Raw genomic sequence first — 15,590 nt, 5'->3', positions numbered from 1 at the left:
TCATTATTTCCATTTCTTCCATTATTGTATAGTTTTGGGAATATAAATGCAAAAATGTGATATTAAGTGGGTCCAAATATTTTTTATACACCCAAAAATATTTAAAAATTTTGGTAATGGAAGAAATGAAAATGATAGAAAATGGAGAGGATCTCAACTCGATTAACAGAAACCGAAATTTTTTTCAAGGCAAAAAAAATTTGATTCATGGCAACAGAAGTTTTTATTGAATGGCAAAATAATAAAATTCAGGAGAAAAAGAACCATGGAGGCCTAAAGAGAAAACATCGGCAATAAATGTTCTACGTGTAAGAGGTGTTAAATGGGTTGATCCGGCCCTGCCCAATCCGATCCTACTTAGTGGGCCACTGTATATATGGGCTGGCCCAACCTGGCCGATTTTATTTTGTTTTTTTATTTATTTAATTTTTTTACATGACTTTGATATAAATTCCTCGTAATTATGCAAATAGCAGTCACATCTTTATACAAGCCAAAGTTTTTCAATTGATTTTGAGAAAATAGCCATTACAACAACATGGGTAGTATGAATTGAAAAAGTATCGGCTTAGAAATAAAAAACTTAACCCGTCAAACAAAAGTTTTATTGACTAAACTTTTTATAATCTTTATATTGTTTGTTCCTATTTTTATGCATAGATTCATATACTATTTTTTAGTGAAATTTTTATGTAAAGATTGTTTTGTGTTTGTTCCTATTTGTATGCATATCATCTTTTTACTGTATTTATCTTATATATTCTTTCTATATATTTTTATAGTGAAATTACAATGAAGAATATAAAACTTGCAATGTGATTAAAAGTAATAAGGATAAATTAGTAACTCTTGTCGTAATCGATTTTAATATACTAGTAGTAATAGATACAATAGATTAGTAGTAGATGAGTAATTTTGGGGTTTTATTTTTTATTTTATTTTTTGAAAATAATAAAATAGAATAAGGGCAGTATAGAGATTATGTTACTCGTTGAGCAATCCTTCATTTCAAGATTTCATAATCCAATCCAATTGAATTGAAATTGAACCTCAACTCAACAACAAAGGGATAAGAGAGAGAAAGAGAGAGAGATATGGCAGCAGTTTCATGCTCATTGCTGAACCTTCCATCCAAAATCAGGAACCTTACCTTATCTTCATCTTCTTCCACTTCAAATTCCGCTTCTCTAAGTTTCTCCCAAAACATTTCCCACACTGTTTTTTCACAAGGTTCGTTCTATAAAGTTTCTCTTCTTCCGATTAATTAATAATACAATATTTCTCATTCTCTCTCTCTCTCTCTCTCTCTCTCTCAGGTAGGTTGTCGTCGTTGAGTACGGTGCAGAGGCAGAGGCGTGGCGTTGTAGTTTGTGAGGCGGCTCCGAAGAAGGTTGATTCGGCAGAAAAGAGAGCTCGACAGGCCGAGAGACGTCGCCTTTACAACAAAGCTCGTAAATCAGAGATAAGAACCCGTACAAAGAAGGTAGCATAACAGTAATGTAATACCCCCCTCATTTTCCGTTAGAAAAATAGCATAAAATTGAGGACAAACTAGTCCTCGGCATGAAAGGACTATTTGGCTTTTATTTTTGTTAGGACTAATTGTCTCGTAAAAAAATTTGTGAGGGACCAATTGGTCTTCACTCTAAAATTTGTGTTCATTTTAAATTGGTAACAAAGAGATGGAAGACTCGTGTAATGAATAATTGTGTTGTACAGAGAATATAGATAGAATGATAGCTAGGGAAAATGCATTTTCAAAGTGATGAAAAATGTGTTTTTTACTTTACAAAATTTCTAAAAATGTTGAATGTGTTTTAAAAAATTTGTAATGGAAATGGTAAGTGAACCGAGAAGTATTGAATCTATATTCTATCATGTTTATTCCATTCACTGTGTCTTTTTAGTGAGGGAAGTGAGTAAAATGGAGAGATAAAGATGATTAAAGAAAGAGATAGAGAGAAAAGTAGGTGATTTTCGCTGGCTGAAGTTAGAGAATCATTCCTCATAGTGGTCACTCAAACCTAGGAGTTGTGTTCGTGTTTTTGCTATAAAGTGATGTTAATCACAATCACCCATAATGTGCAACTTTCCTGTGAAAATTTGGACCATTGATAGTATGCCACAAGGGAGCGAGAGCGAAAGAATAGAAACAAATGGTGTGATGTGATAAAGTATTATGGGATAGTGGGAAAGAAAATGGAAAATGTTATGCAGAAAAGTAACATTTTCTTTTTGTTCCAAGTTGCTGGGCACAGATTTGGTTTCCAACCAAATTTTGCATTATAGTTTGTTTCGGCAGGTTGCTTGCATTGACTCAGACATTGAGTATCCCTTTATATTTTCTCTTATTAATAATATGGGCGTTCATAAATAATAAAATGTTTTGTTTCAAAAAAAGAATGTGCCATCTGGAAATAAATGGTTACAGATTACAGTAACAAATGGTATTCAATATTCTCTTATCCCCATTTGCTGTTTGCATAATTCTCTTGCAAGACTTTAGGGTAGATGACATGATTGTTCTTAGTTGTCCGTTCTATGGAGTGATTAATTTCAGGTGAAGTATAGGTATTGCTGTCTATTATTCCGTACCATTATGGAAGAAGATTCGGTAAAATATGCACTTCTTCGGGAATAAAAAAAATTGATCTACTTTTATTTGGTATTTTTGGATTTAATTCTTTGATTCCTCGATACTCAATGAGCGAATGTCCAAGTCAATAGAAAATGTTTCTTTCATAGAAAACTTGCTGAGGAGTATCCAACGACGTACTATGTAATATGGGTGTTGTATAGGTGGTAATGGAAACATTTTTTGACACTTCGACAGTTTGGAAGGAGAAGGGTGTGTGCTTCATAGTTCTAGTTTCTGATGATTTTTGTCCTTAAAGATGTTTTATAATTATTGGGAGGACAGAGGAGAGAAACAAGATTAGATAGGATACTACAAACAAGTTGTAGTTTTATTTACATAAGGGATTTTTTAATTATCTTACTATCAATGATCTGTAGGTTTTGGAAGCACTGGAATTGCTCAAAAAGAAATCTGATGCACAATCGGAAGAAATCCTCACAATTGAGAAGATGATTGGAGAGGCATACTCTATAATTGACAAAGCAGTGAAAGTTGGAACATTGCATAGAAACACCGGAGCAAATCGCAAGTCTCGGCTTGCCAGAAGAAAGAAGGCAGTGGAAATCCATCATGGCTGGTATGCCCCTGTTCCTCAAGCCGGTGCCTGAAATAGTCGTTAATTCCTTTATATGTACCAAAGTGAGTACTTAACGCATATTTTTCTCACGGCTCAAATCTTGTATTTTAGTTTTCTTTGACTTCAGCTCAAAGTGGTTTAGTGTACTATCATCATGTAGAGAGACTCTCATTTGATGTTAACAGCATCTTCGTAATTAGCCATTGTTGTATTCTTTATATTGCATTGCATTGCATGCCTCCTTAAACTTAAGTTAAGCACCTCTGGTTAAAACTTGGTTGTTATAGTCTTGCTCGTGATTATCAGTCGTGCCATAAACGCTACCTATTGAGCCACATTTACAACTAGAAATCAAAACAGAAAGTATAAAATGATCCACATCCCCTATTTAATAGAGTAACTTCCTAAAGGAACATACCCTCTGGATCCTTAGAAGGATGGTGACTTGGGATTTGGGAACAGGTGGAGCCATCCTTCGTTGTGTAAAATCACAAAAACATATCCCCTCATATTCTCTCAAAAGTTAATAAGATCAAGAACATTTTCCCACCTTCCCTCCAAGAGCAAAACACCCTTCTCCCTTGTACATTTTGATATTTTGCTTAGGTGACATTCAATTAAAGAGTTTACTTATGTGACATTCAATTAATTTTTTTTATTTGTTTTGTAAAACAATTGAATCTTCTCTAACCCATTATTTAAAAAAAGATTAAAAAAAAAAATCTCCAACCCACTTTGTTGGCATTCAATTAGAGAACTTGCTTACGTGACATTCAATTGAATCTTCTCCAACTCACTATTAAGAAAAAAAAAATAAAAAAATCTTCTTTAACCCAATTTGTTGGCATTAAATTAAAGAGCTTGTTTACGTGATAACTCAAATCTTCTCTAACCTAATTTTTACTCAAATAATATATCAAAACAAACGCATAAATATTATTAAAAAAGAAAATAATCTCATAATATACTAGTTAGAACTTAGAAATACAAGAGAATTGTCAATTCTCTCTAATTAGGTGTCATTTTAAAATTCCTCATTTTTGTAAGGAACAAATCCTTTTCAAAATTCTTGGAATTTCACAAATTCTTTAAATTATTATTCAAATAATAAATTTTAATTCAAATAATTTTAATTCCTTCGAAACATTACTTTCCCTCGTTAAAATTTCTCATCCAAACATATTCTTAAAGAGATTTTAGATGAATTTTGTCGTACCATATCTTTTTATTACATCAAACATGCCCTAAACGGATAAGTTAAGCTTGAAGGAATAGCTGGTTCAAAAAAAAAAAAAGAGCTTGAAGGAATAGCGTGATTGGTCGTACTTCTGACTAATACACGAAATCAGTCTGATATGTTACGTTTCCCAGACGACAGTTATTTATGTAATTGAGACATGCATGCATCTCTCTTTAGAAATAATAAGTGATCATTTGTCACTTGGCTTCATTTTTATGTAAAGATGATAAGTCCTAGCCTAGTAGTACATTTTTTTAATTTATGATTATATTGATTTGTTTGTATCTTGTCAGCATCAGGCATGGGATATCAAATAGGAAGGATGAATCATCAAACTTATCAACTTAAGGTTAAAAACAACCATAAGCAAGAATGTTATTCTTTATATTTGTAAATGTAATAAAAGAAATTTTTTTTTTTTTTTTGGTAAAGAAAAGAAAGTGTTTTAAATACGTAGTTTTTTCAGAGTTATGATTTCATTGTTTGAGTTTGAGTAAGACGTTGTTTTGATTTATTATATATTTTGTTATGATGCTCATTAGTTTGAAAAACAATTTGAACGACTTTAAATTTATAACGTTGATTTACAAGAGTTTATATTCAAATTTAAAATTCTCTATTTCTCATTATATATATTTGTTAGGCAAGTTAGGAGCATTAAAACATCAAAGTAATTAGTAGATACTAGAGAGACTTCAGGTAGTACTAATAATATGGAGAACAAACGTCCAAGTTTTACCAGACTTGACGCTTGGTGGACTGTGGACTGGTATGGAGAACCATACCATGTGAACTCTATTACACTTTGACCATTCATGTCATTGTATGCTCATCTCAGCTCGAGCAGGAGCTCTTCCTTCTACATACTCAACTCAGTCCAATTCAACATGCCCAGCTAAGCTCAACCATGTACTTCACCTTCAACTTGCCCAACTCAGCTTGACCAATAGCTCCACCTTCAACATGACCAGCTCAGCTCGAGAGAGCTTCTCCTTCTGCATGCTCAGCTCAACCCAACCTTCAACATTCTCAGCTCAGCTCGAGCATGAGCTCCACTTTCAGCATACTCAACTCAGCTCGACCATGAGCTTAACCTCCAGTTTGCTCAACTCAGCTCGACCTTTAGCATGCCTAGCTCAACTCGACCATGAGCTCCACCTTCAACATGTCTAGCTCAACTCGACCATGAGCTCCTTCATGCCTAGCTCAGCTTGACCATCCAGATCATGTTGAGCTCAACCTTCATCACGACAAGTTCAGTGTGGTCATGCAGGTCATGCTGAGCTTCACCCTTAGTTCAACTATGCAATCATTTAGACCTCGGTTTGGCCTCCCACTCATCTTGTACGAACATAATGACGTGAGCTAGGTGATTGACCCTTGGCAAGTGTACCAACTTTGTTGTCAAGTAATAATATTTATAAAGATTCGTCTCCATAGAGATTGTGTAACAAAGTAATTAGTATGAAGTTAGGATGTAGACTAAAAATTTGCATTCACTTATAAAAGATATTTTTGAGATATTTGAGAAATTTAAGTTGAGAAGGATTGGTTAGGTGCTGTCGAATCCCTCCTATATTCCTATTTGGTAATGTGGCGTTATATTCCCTTTCAATTCCTTTTATTATCACGACGAATTAACCCTAAAGTAGTGAGATGTGTTTTTGCATACTAAAATCACCTTATTCAAGTAAAGACACATGCCCTTGAGCAAAGTTGGAATTCATGAACGCATTAATTCGGTGAACGTTAATTCTATAGTCTCTAACCTCGAGTTTAATATTACTATCCCTAGTGTCGGTTAGACTAATTATCCCAAATCTCTAACCTCGAGTTTAATATTACTATCCTTAGTCACGACGTAGATAATCTTAAGAACGATTCATAAATATACGAATTTAATTACCTATGAATCTAGCATGAATGTACAAAAGATAATTAAAGATAATAAACTGAATTGTCAGTAATATAATCTTTTTCAAACCAATTACATGGATCAAATCATCCTAGGAGAGTTCATCTATTCGACCTAACCTAAGAAATTTAGTTACTCATAATAGTAATCATCACAACAAAATAGTTTATAAAATTACACATAAGAATAACCTCGATAAAGCGATAGGAGAATTACTCCCAATGGGAGATTTCCTTCCTTGAGCTCCTTGCCTTCTTTGGGACTTGTTGGATTTCTCCTTCTTGAATTGGTGAAAGGCTCTATTTATAGAGTTTCTTGGGCTTCAGGTCGTGCTCCACGCCATTCTTCGTGCAATCGTAGCACGATGCTTCAAAAATTCTTCTTCGTGACACAATATGTTATGTAGATTTTCCCAAAATTTATTCTTCCATCGTGGCACGATGCCGTCAAATCTGATTTTCTTCAATTTTTGCTCCTTTTTGGATAAGGTTAATAGCTTATGATGGTTTTACTTTTCTTTCTTTTTTTTTTTACTTTTTAATTGCAAGGACATGAACTTTAAGACTCTTACCGACAAGAAACATAGAGTACACAAGGAAGGATAAAAATCTATTTTTATGGTAGCATGTTGGGATCTTAATTTGGATGTGGAGAAACAAATCAATTTTTTGAAAAAGATTTTTGGCTCTCATTTGATCCAACTAAAGTGAACTAAGATATAAAAAGATATACATGTGTTGCTATCAAACTAACTTCAGTGGATGGCCACAACATATTAAGACTATTTAATTACATTGGTTGGATGCGGCCTCTGAAGGATGATGAAGTAGAAATCAACGTCACAAGGAAGGGGAGTTTGATGGTTTTGTTCAATAATAAATTATTTAAATCAATAGTGGATAATAATTAACAATCTAAAGATGGATATTGCAAATATAACAGTTTTTTTTTAAGGAAAGAAAATATTATTAATCAAACAAGACAAGAGATTACATTGCCTTTATTTTTTTGGATAAAAGGTTTGATACAATAGGGGATATCATTGATCCACTCTTTGTTGGGCTCAAATTCGGCCAATTTTGCCAATCACGGGCTGTCTGGTTAGCCTTTCTTCGCACCCACCCAATATCAAAGTTAGGGTTGTCTTTGAGAAAGAGCTTGCAGCGCCGCACAACACTCCCCCAGCTTCTTCGAATCTCATCGTTTCCCTTTACAACTCTGACTAAAGTTTGCGAATCTAGCTCAAAGAACACGTTTCGTTCTCCCATCTTTTTCATCCAATCTATCACATAGATTAAACCCATGGCTTCTCCCGTCACAACATCTGCAATCCCTTTGTGAGCCCTAGTTGCAACTCTGACGGTGCTTCCATCCGACCGTCTTAGGACCAAACCTGTCGACCAATGGCCATCACTGCTTAGGTGAGCATCCACATTGATCTTCAGGATGCCCCTAAGCGGTGGACTCCAGCTAGTGTCGTTCCTGCAACCGTTCGTTTTCACATGAGGGACTTGGATTTGCTGCTCAAAGCCATGGAGTTGGTACTCTTGAAGCTGATTGAACACTGTCGAGCTAATATCTTGAGCAGGTAAGTGTTTTTCCTGAAAGACTAGTATATTTCTCGCATACCATATTCCATAGATGATTGTTGTAATCTTTTCTAAGTATTCCTTGTTAGTGTTGTTTATCATATAATTGATCTAGTCGTAGATGTCAGTAAGATGATTTTGCCCTATGTTTAGTGTTAGAGATGAGGCAAACCACACTTGTTTTGCCCATTCACACTCTAAAAATACATGATGAGTAGTTTCCATAGTATTTGAGCAACGAGGGCATAGAGGATCACATCTGACCCCTCTTTTGAACAAATTACTTTTAACTGGTAAGGCATTATTAAGAACTCTCCATAGAAGATGACTGTGCTTAGGGGGCACATTTAGCTTCCAGATAGTTTTCCAGATATCCGGAGATTGATTAGAAGTAGTTGCATTTGAGTGATTACCCCATTCCATGATGGCATGGTAGCCAGCCTTAACTGAATATTGTCTATCTTGTGTCTTGTCCTAAGTGAGTATATCAGGTTGAGTTTTGTCGATGATTGGAATGTTAAGAATCATTTGGGCCTCATAGGGGTGGAAGACCTGATTAATAATATCCATATTCCATTCATTATAGTTACTGTCCATGAGTTCTTTTACTTTAGTAAGGTTCAAGTTATTAGGCTTGGGGTTGCTCCTATAGTTGGTGCAAATTTGTTGAATCCAATTGTCATCCTAGATATTGACATCTTGACCAGATCCTATTGACCAATAGCTACCTCTTTTAAGGACCCAACTAGCTTGAAAGATACTTCTCCATGTATAGCTCATGGAAATATAACAGTTTAGTGTGTGCGTATATATAATTTTGTAGAATTTAATTTATATGCACCGTGAGTCTAAAGTTATTTTATACATGCATCCAATAATATATCAACACATGATGTATGGTATTTAAAAACACATGATGTGTCATGTTCATTAAATGATGTGGCAACACGTTATTGGATGCATGTGTAAAAAATCTTTACACTGACAATGCACAACAATTAAACTCAATTTTGTAAATATATTATTTTATCTTCTTGTAAAAAGAAAAAATTTGACAAAAAAATTAAGATATATAAGTTGTCTTTTTGCCATTATATTATTAAATAGATTAATGGTTTTTTTTTTTTTTTTATAATGATGAGGGCCTAAGCCCAAAGAGAACATTACATAATGACTAGTCTAGGGGTATTATCCCCAACATATCAGCAAATAATAAACTACTTAATTGCGACGGACACATATCATAGAAAATACTACCAGATCTCAATGAACACCCAATATTCGCAAGAGCATCTGCACATTTATTTGCTTCATGGTAAGTGTGATGAATAACAACCTCTCATTCCATCTCAAGTAGTTGACGAATCTTATGAACCAAAGCACTCCCACGATGACTCCCTCTCCCCGCTTCCGAAATAGCTTGTACCACTGCCAATGAATCGATATTCAGTTCCACCGCTCTGAAATTCAGACTTTTAGCATGTTTCAGCCCTTCGAGTACACCCCACAACTCAGCTATAAAAGTATTACCAACCCCAATAAATTTAGCATATCCTCCCAGCCATTCTCCTTCACTACCTCTCAACACTCCACCACATCCTATTATTCCATCATTAGAGCATGAGCCATCAGTATTCAATTTAATCCACCCACTAGAAGGAGGTTTCCATTGTATTTGAACAACCTCTTTCACTTTGTCAAAAACAAGCCTGCTTGCTTTTTCTACATCCAAATATTCTTTAGTTCTCTGAAAGATATAGCTGTGTGGTCGTAATGGACGAATAAAATTCCCATCATGAAACTCTTTATTACGCCAAGTCCAAAGTAGATGACATGCCATTGCCCAGTAATTATTCCAGCCAACTCCTAATTTTCCATCATCTTCACTCCACAAATTAAGTGCTAACCAATGTTGTAAGTCATCACTTTGAAAAAATTTATCTCTCACATGAACAGGAACCACGTGAATCCAAACTGTCATAGCAAGAGGGCAATCCCTCATTATATGTAAAATGGATTCAGTAGTATCACCACAATAAATACATACAGGAGAACCAATACCCATCTTGTGTTTTCTCATATTTGTAAGTATCCAACCATGCATCATAATTCAAATGAAATACTTCACTCTCTCTGGAAATTTGAGTTTCCAAACTGATTTCCACTTTATGTCTTCTTCAGCTTAATCAAAATCACAGATAACATGATACATAACAGCTATGGAAAATGTATTTGTATTGTTACCTGACCATATTCGCGTGTCCTCTCCCGCGCTTGAATCCGGAGGTAGAATGGTTGCAATTTTCTGACATATAATATCTGGTAGCCAACCTTCTAACCAACTCCATTTCCACTCTCCATTAGTATCAACCATATCCTTCAATTTGATATTATGCAGATGGTCTGGAACAATTAAATTCAAGTCTCTAATTCTTGTATCTTCATTTATCCATTTATGATTGCAAAAATCTACACTTTAAGATTGATGGTTCAATGACAAAACATTTTTGTGTGATTGCAACTTTGTAAGGTCATGGTGGGTTCGAGCCTCCAATTTTATAGTAATTTTTAAATACCACATGTTCAAGACTCGCATATAATAATTTCATATTTTTAATTTATTATTATTATTATTATTTTTTGTCAAGTAGTTTAGTGGCTATAAATTCCATCTTAAAGGTAAATAAGTCGAGTGTTTGGGGTTCGAATTCCAGCTCCTACACATAAAGTGCGATGTCCCTAATAAAAAAGATAGTATAGTGTAATTTAAGCATCTCTCAAGGAGGAAAATGTAATTTTCTCAATTAAGAAAAATAAAAAATAGAAAGATTGAAATATCATTTAACTATCTTTAATTTCTTAAACAAATTGATGCCTCGACTAGCCAAAAGGTAGAGTTGTCAAAATGGACTAGTCCGAATGGGCCTGTCCGAATTTTTTTGGGATTTTTAGCCCTTCCCAATAAAGGCTGTTTAAAATATAGGCTAGCCTGATTGAGTCACGAGCGGCCCGCAAACCTGAATAAATTATAATAAAAAAAAATTCAAAATAAAATATATGAGTAAGTATGTAACATTATTAAAGTTCTTAATAACAAAATTAAAAAAAAAAAAAAAAAAAAACTCTGAATAAGTATAATAAAAGATGAATTGATTCAAGCTCTTTTGTGTGCATGTAGTTTGTTATATGAGATTGAAGATATGCTTATTAAAGTTCTATTATTTTTCAAATGTTTAATTAACCAAAGAATTTATATCTTTATTTTTAACAACCAATTTTTTATTTATTTCAAGCCCTTTTCAATGTTTAATTAAGGTATGCTTATTAATTTTCTCAATTTTGTAATGCTTATTGAAGGTATTGAAGGTATGCTTATTAATGTTTAATTAAAGTTCTATTGCTTCAAGCCCCTTTTTTATCCGGGTATTTTAGCCCGGTCCGATGAAGCTGGACCGGGCAGCCCGTTTTGACGTGTCTACCACCAAAAGGGATAGATCGGTCCGTTTTGTCATCCCAAATCGCCACGTAGTTATCAAACTATTCACGACATAAATAATGCCGGGTTGAAATGGTAGCCAAGATGGTTATCTTCCTTCCACATATTTTGTTAAGAATTTACAAAAAGTCTAAAATAAATTAGGCAGTAGCATTTTACAATAGACTAGAGAGTATTAGACTCTTAACAACTATAACAAACTGCCAAAGTTTTGTTCTCATGTGCAGGACAACAACGTAACGTGTGGTCTTGAAGTAACCAAACTGTAAATTCAGAACTGCCCAGTGCCCACATCATTATTTTTTATGTACATATATACGACAGAGAGGTACGTACCCAACTCAAAAAACAAAATAGGTTAGAGGAGAGAACATGGAAAGTGTTGTTGTTGGAACAATGAACCATGAATACAAAGCAACTTCCACCATCACAATTAAGGGTATTCTAAGTCTTCTAGTGGAAAGTGTCGGTGAAAATAAAGATGAAAGCAAGAGTGTTATTTCTCTTGGAATGGGTGACCCAACTCTCTCCACTTTCTTCCCTAACACTAAGGTTGCTGAAGAAGCTGTTGCTGATGCACTTCATTCTGGCAACTTTCATGGCTATGCCCCCACTGCTGGTCTTCTTCAGGCCAGAAAGTATGTAATGTTTCCCTTTTCCCTGCCTCACTTTTTTAATGGTTCTTTTTTCTTGAAATTCTTGAAACGGCCAAAATTAGTTGTTAGTGTTAGTATTTTTCAGCTTCTCCAGGATTTGCATTCTAAACCTTTAACTCTTAGCTCAAACCGGTTGAGCTGCCCATCCAACCCATTAATGGTTTTTTCTTGTCATTTCCGAGGAATGCTAGCAACAAACTCTTTTCGACTTATTCTCTTTTAGAAACAAGTCTCACTAAATTATGTGTCGAGCATAAATTGACGAGACCTATATGAATTTCAACTAATAGAAGAGTGTGTCCTGAAAAGAGTATGTTGCTACTTATTGGTAGCAACAAGTTAGTTGAATACAAATCGTGATTAAAAGATATATTTGATCATTTGAAAATTCTGTGTATATTTGTATGGAATTTGGATTGTAGCTAATAACATTTAAAATTGTTGTTAATTAAGTTAATGAGTTGTGACACTTTGTTGTATTTATTAAGAGAAACACTTTGTTTGGTTAGGCAGTCCAGTGGCTAGAAATTCCACCTTTAAGGTGAATAAGTGGAGTGTCCGGAGTTCGAATCCCGACTTCCGCATATAAAATGCGATGTTCCTACCAATTAAGCTAAGCTCACGGGTACTGTAACAACAATATTTGTTGTTCAATGAATCACTTCATTCACTAGTATTCTATTTATTCTGCCAAATCCGTACTTAGCTTTTCTAAAACATACGCCACATAAGTGTTCGCATTTTTCCTTAAAAAGTATGCCATACTAAATAGCAGATCTCGTTTATTTTCATTTACTGAACATAATTAACTACGTACTTAAACTGTGTTAAATATTGAAATTATTGCCGAAATTTATTTTCAAATTATCATTTATGATTCTGAAGTTACTTTTGATGTTGATGACAGTGCAATTGCCAAATATCTGTCTAATGAACTCCCTTACGAGCTATCATCGGATGATGTTTTTATAACCTGTGGATGCACACAAGCCATTGATGTTTCAGTTGCATTGCTAGCTCGTCCTGGCGCAAATATCTTGCTTCCAAGACCCGGCTTCCCAATATATGAACTTTGTGCTGCATTTAGACAAGTTGAAGTGAGGCATTATGATCTGTTGCCAGAAAAGGGTTGGGAGGTTGATTTAGATGCTATTGAAGCCCTCGCAGATCAGAACACAGTCGCATTAGTGATTATAAACCCTGGGAATCCTTGTGGAAATGTATACACTTACCATCATTTGGAGAAGGTTAGTTAGTATATGGCTACAAAGACGAATTTCATTCTTTGCTGCTAAAATTTGACAGCATGAAATTCAACAGGAACAGTTAATTGATGTACTTCGTTTGTTATTGACTTTTTTTAGATTGCAAAAACAGCAAAAAGGCTTGGAACAATTGTGATTGCTGATGAAGTTTACGGTCACCTTGCATTTGGGGATAATCCTTTTGTGCCTATGGGAGTTTTTGGGTCTATTGTTCCTGTTCTAACTCTTGGATCCTTGTCTAAGAGATGGATAGTACCTGGATGGAGGTTGGGTTGGTTTGTGACAAATGACCCATCTGGTACTTTTAGAAAACCAAAGGTTAATTCTCTCTTAATTTCCTACCTCCTAGGGTTAGGCGTGTCCCGGTATCGGACACGCGTCGGTTTCCGACACGACACTTATAATTACATTGCATTATTCATTTTCTCAAATTATTATTATCGGTGTCGACGGGTCAGTGTCGTGTCCAGTGTCCGTATTTGTGTCCGTGTTCATAGTTATAAATACTGCTGGTGCTTATAATAAATGGATTGTGCTAACAAAGTGGCTTTACGACGCTGATTATTATAGGAAGGAAAATTATGTATTTATTACACTCACAAATGTTTAACTTATATTTCCAAGACAAACTTTCTTGTTATGGATTACTTACTCAATGCCCTTAAGGCCCTCGTCAGCGAGACCCTAATAAAATTTTATCCTGTTCTTCATTCCATGTTAAAAATCTGACCAAATGTTTCTTATGCAGGTAGTTGAGCGCATCAAAAAGTATTTTGATCTATTAGGTGGCCCGGCTACCTTCATTCAGGTTTTTTAATTCCCTATTTACATGGAGACAAATTGATTCATATCATTTCGTGTCCCTTTCATTATGACTCAATAATGTTAAAGCATTGTGACTGATACTGATCATACCACTACCATCTGAAAATTAAAAAACGAAAATATAAAAGGATGTAGGAAAAGACATTTAATTTGGTATGATGATAATTATAATACAACTTTAAGCATGAAACAAAGAAATAAATGTTGCACTTGAAAGAACACCATATCAAACTAGATTTATCTCTTAACTAGAAGCATTTTGTTTACTTCTCAATACAGTAGTCATTTAAATGTAGTATTCATATATCAGAACATCATCCGAAATTACTCGGAAAAATTTTCATCTATTATTTATTCAACATGATTGGCAGCAGCTTTGGTTTGACAGGCGGCTGTACCTCGCATAATTACACAGACAGAAGAAGTTTTCTTCAGAAAAACGATCGACAATTTGAGGCATACCGCAGATATATGTTGCCAAGAGATTGAAGACATTCCATGCATTTCTTCCCCTTGCAAACCACAAGGATCCATGGCTATGATGGTGAGTGTGAAACTTTGACTCAGAGATTACTTTTATGGAGAACAGAACATGTCTCAAAAAACAAATCACTCTTTATTTATTTATTCTTGAATTTCATGACATGCAGGTGGAACTAAATCTTTCGCTTCTGGAAGATATTAGCGATGATATTGATTTCTGTTTCAAACTTGCAAAGGAGGAATCTGTTATCATTCTTCCAGGTAAAATTATGTAAATCATGCTAATATTTACCATTTTGTGCATCTTTTTTTGAGAGGCATTTCATTTACACATCTGTCCAACCAATAATCTCATCTATAGATATAAGTCCTAATTCAGAACTTGGAGTTTGATAAATGAAAATTCATTGCAGGAACTGCAGTAGGGCTAAAGGATTGGATTCGTATCACTTTTGCTGCTGATCCATCTGCTCTCAGAGAGGGTATGCAAAGGATAAAATCTTTCTATCAAAGACACGCGACAAAACAATAAAGAAAACAATGGCGAATAAACAAATATGCATTTTCTAGCACTTGGACTCTGTCTCCTGCTAAAGATGGTTTCATTCTTTTTTACCACACTCACAGCAAAGGAAGATTAGCTTGTATTAATGTAATTTTTTTCAATACTGCATACAGTCTAAATAAAAATAAACATTGCAATATCAGAAATAAATAAATCCTCTTCATAGTGAATTTTTATTATTCAAAAATCTTAATTGGTGCATATGATAAAAAAAAATCGCTTAAAAAGATCATCAATAGGTAGAAGGAAGTGATATACAAGTTTTCTTTTTCTCGATACATAGAAACAATTTATTAATGTCAATTAATCTCAGCATGGGCAAATGCGGGTTGAAGACCATA

General features: G+C 34.5%; 2 protein-coding genes across 2 annotated transcripts; both read left to right on the top strand.

The window, feature by feature from the left end:
• The first annotated feature begins 986 nt into the window (after positions 1-986).
• On the top strand, positions 987-3,433 carry LOC123895298 (30S ribosomal protein S20, chloroplastic). The gene is made up of 3 exons (XM_045945552.1): positions 987-1,230; positions 1,317-1,483; positions 3,016-3,433. Exons 1-3 carry the CDS (start codon positions 1,095-1,097, stop codon positions 3,244-3,246), a joined length of 534 nt encoding a protein of 177 aa, XP_045801508.1. The 5' UTR covers positions 987-1,094; the 3' UTR covers positions 3,247-3,433.
• Positions 3,434-11,558: 8,125 nt separating this feature from the next.
• On the top strand, positions 11,559-15,419 carry LOC123895297 (probable aminotransferase TAT2). The gene is made up of 7 exons (XM_045945551.1): positions 11,559-12,093; positions 13,019-13,358; positions 13,476-13,694; positions 14,125-14,184; positions 14,590-14,745; positions 14,852-14,945; positions 15,098-15,419. Exons 1-7 carry the CDS (start codon positions 11,828-11,830, stop codon positions 15,214-15,216), a joined length of 1,254 nt encoding a protein of 417 aa, XP_045801507.1. The 5' UTR covers positions 11,559-11,827; the 3' UTR covers positions 15,217-15,419.
• The last annotated feature ends 171 nt before the right edge of the window (positions 15,420-15,590 follow it).

The sequence above is a fragment of the Trifolium pratense genome, linkage group LG7 (assembly GCF_020283565.1).
Source record: "Trifolium pratense cultivar HEN17-A07 linkage group LG7, ARS_RC_1.1, whole genome shotgun sequence".
Classification (NCBI taxonomy): Eukaryota; Viridiplantae; Streptophyta; class Magnoliopsida; order Fabales; family Fabaceae; genus Trifolium; species Trifolium pratense.
The sequence above is the reverse complement of the archived record's forward strand: the minus strand, read 5'-3'. Positions and strand labels throughout refer to the sequence as shown.

Excerpts from the sequence above, each read along its gene's own strand:
- LOC123895298 (XM_045945552.1), top strand. The coding sequence starts at position 1,095 with ATGGCAGCAGTTTCATGCTCATTGCTGAACCTTCCATCCAAAATCAGG. Across the intron at positions 1,231-1,316 it reads CCACACTGTTTTTTCACAAG|GTAGGTTGTCGTCGTTGAGT; the intron begins GTTCGTTCTATA and ends TCTCTCTCTCAG. Across the intron at positions 1,484-3,015 it reads TAAGAACCCGTACAAAGAAG|GTTTTGGAAGCACTGGAATT; the intron begins GTAGCATAACAG and ends AATGATCTGTAG.
- LOC123895297 (XM_045945551.1), top strand. The coding sequence starts at position 11,828 with ATGGAAAGTGTTGTTGTTGGAACAATGAACCATGAATACAAAGCAACT. Across the intron at positions 13,695-14,124 it reads GTACTTTTAGAAAACCAAAG|GTAGTTGAGCGCATCAAAAA; the intron begins GTTAATTCTCTC and ends TTTCTTATGCAG. Across the intron at positions 14,946-15,097 it reads ATCTGTTATCATTCTTCCAG|GAACTGCAGTAGGGCTAAAG; the intron begins GTAAAATTATGT and ends AATTCATTGCAG.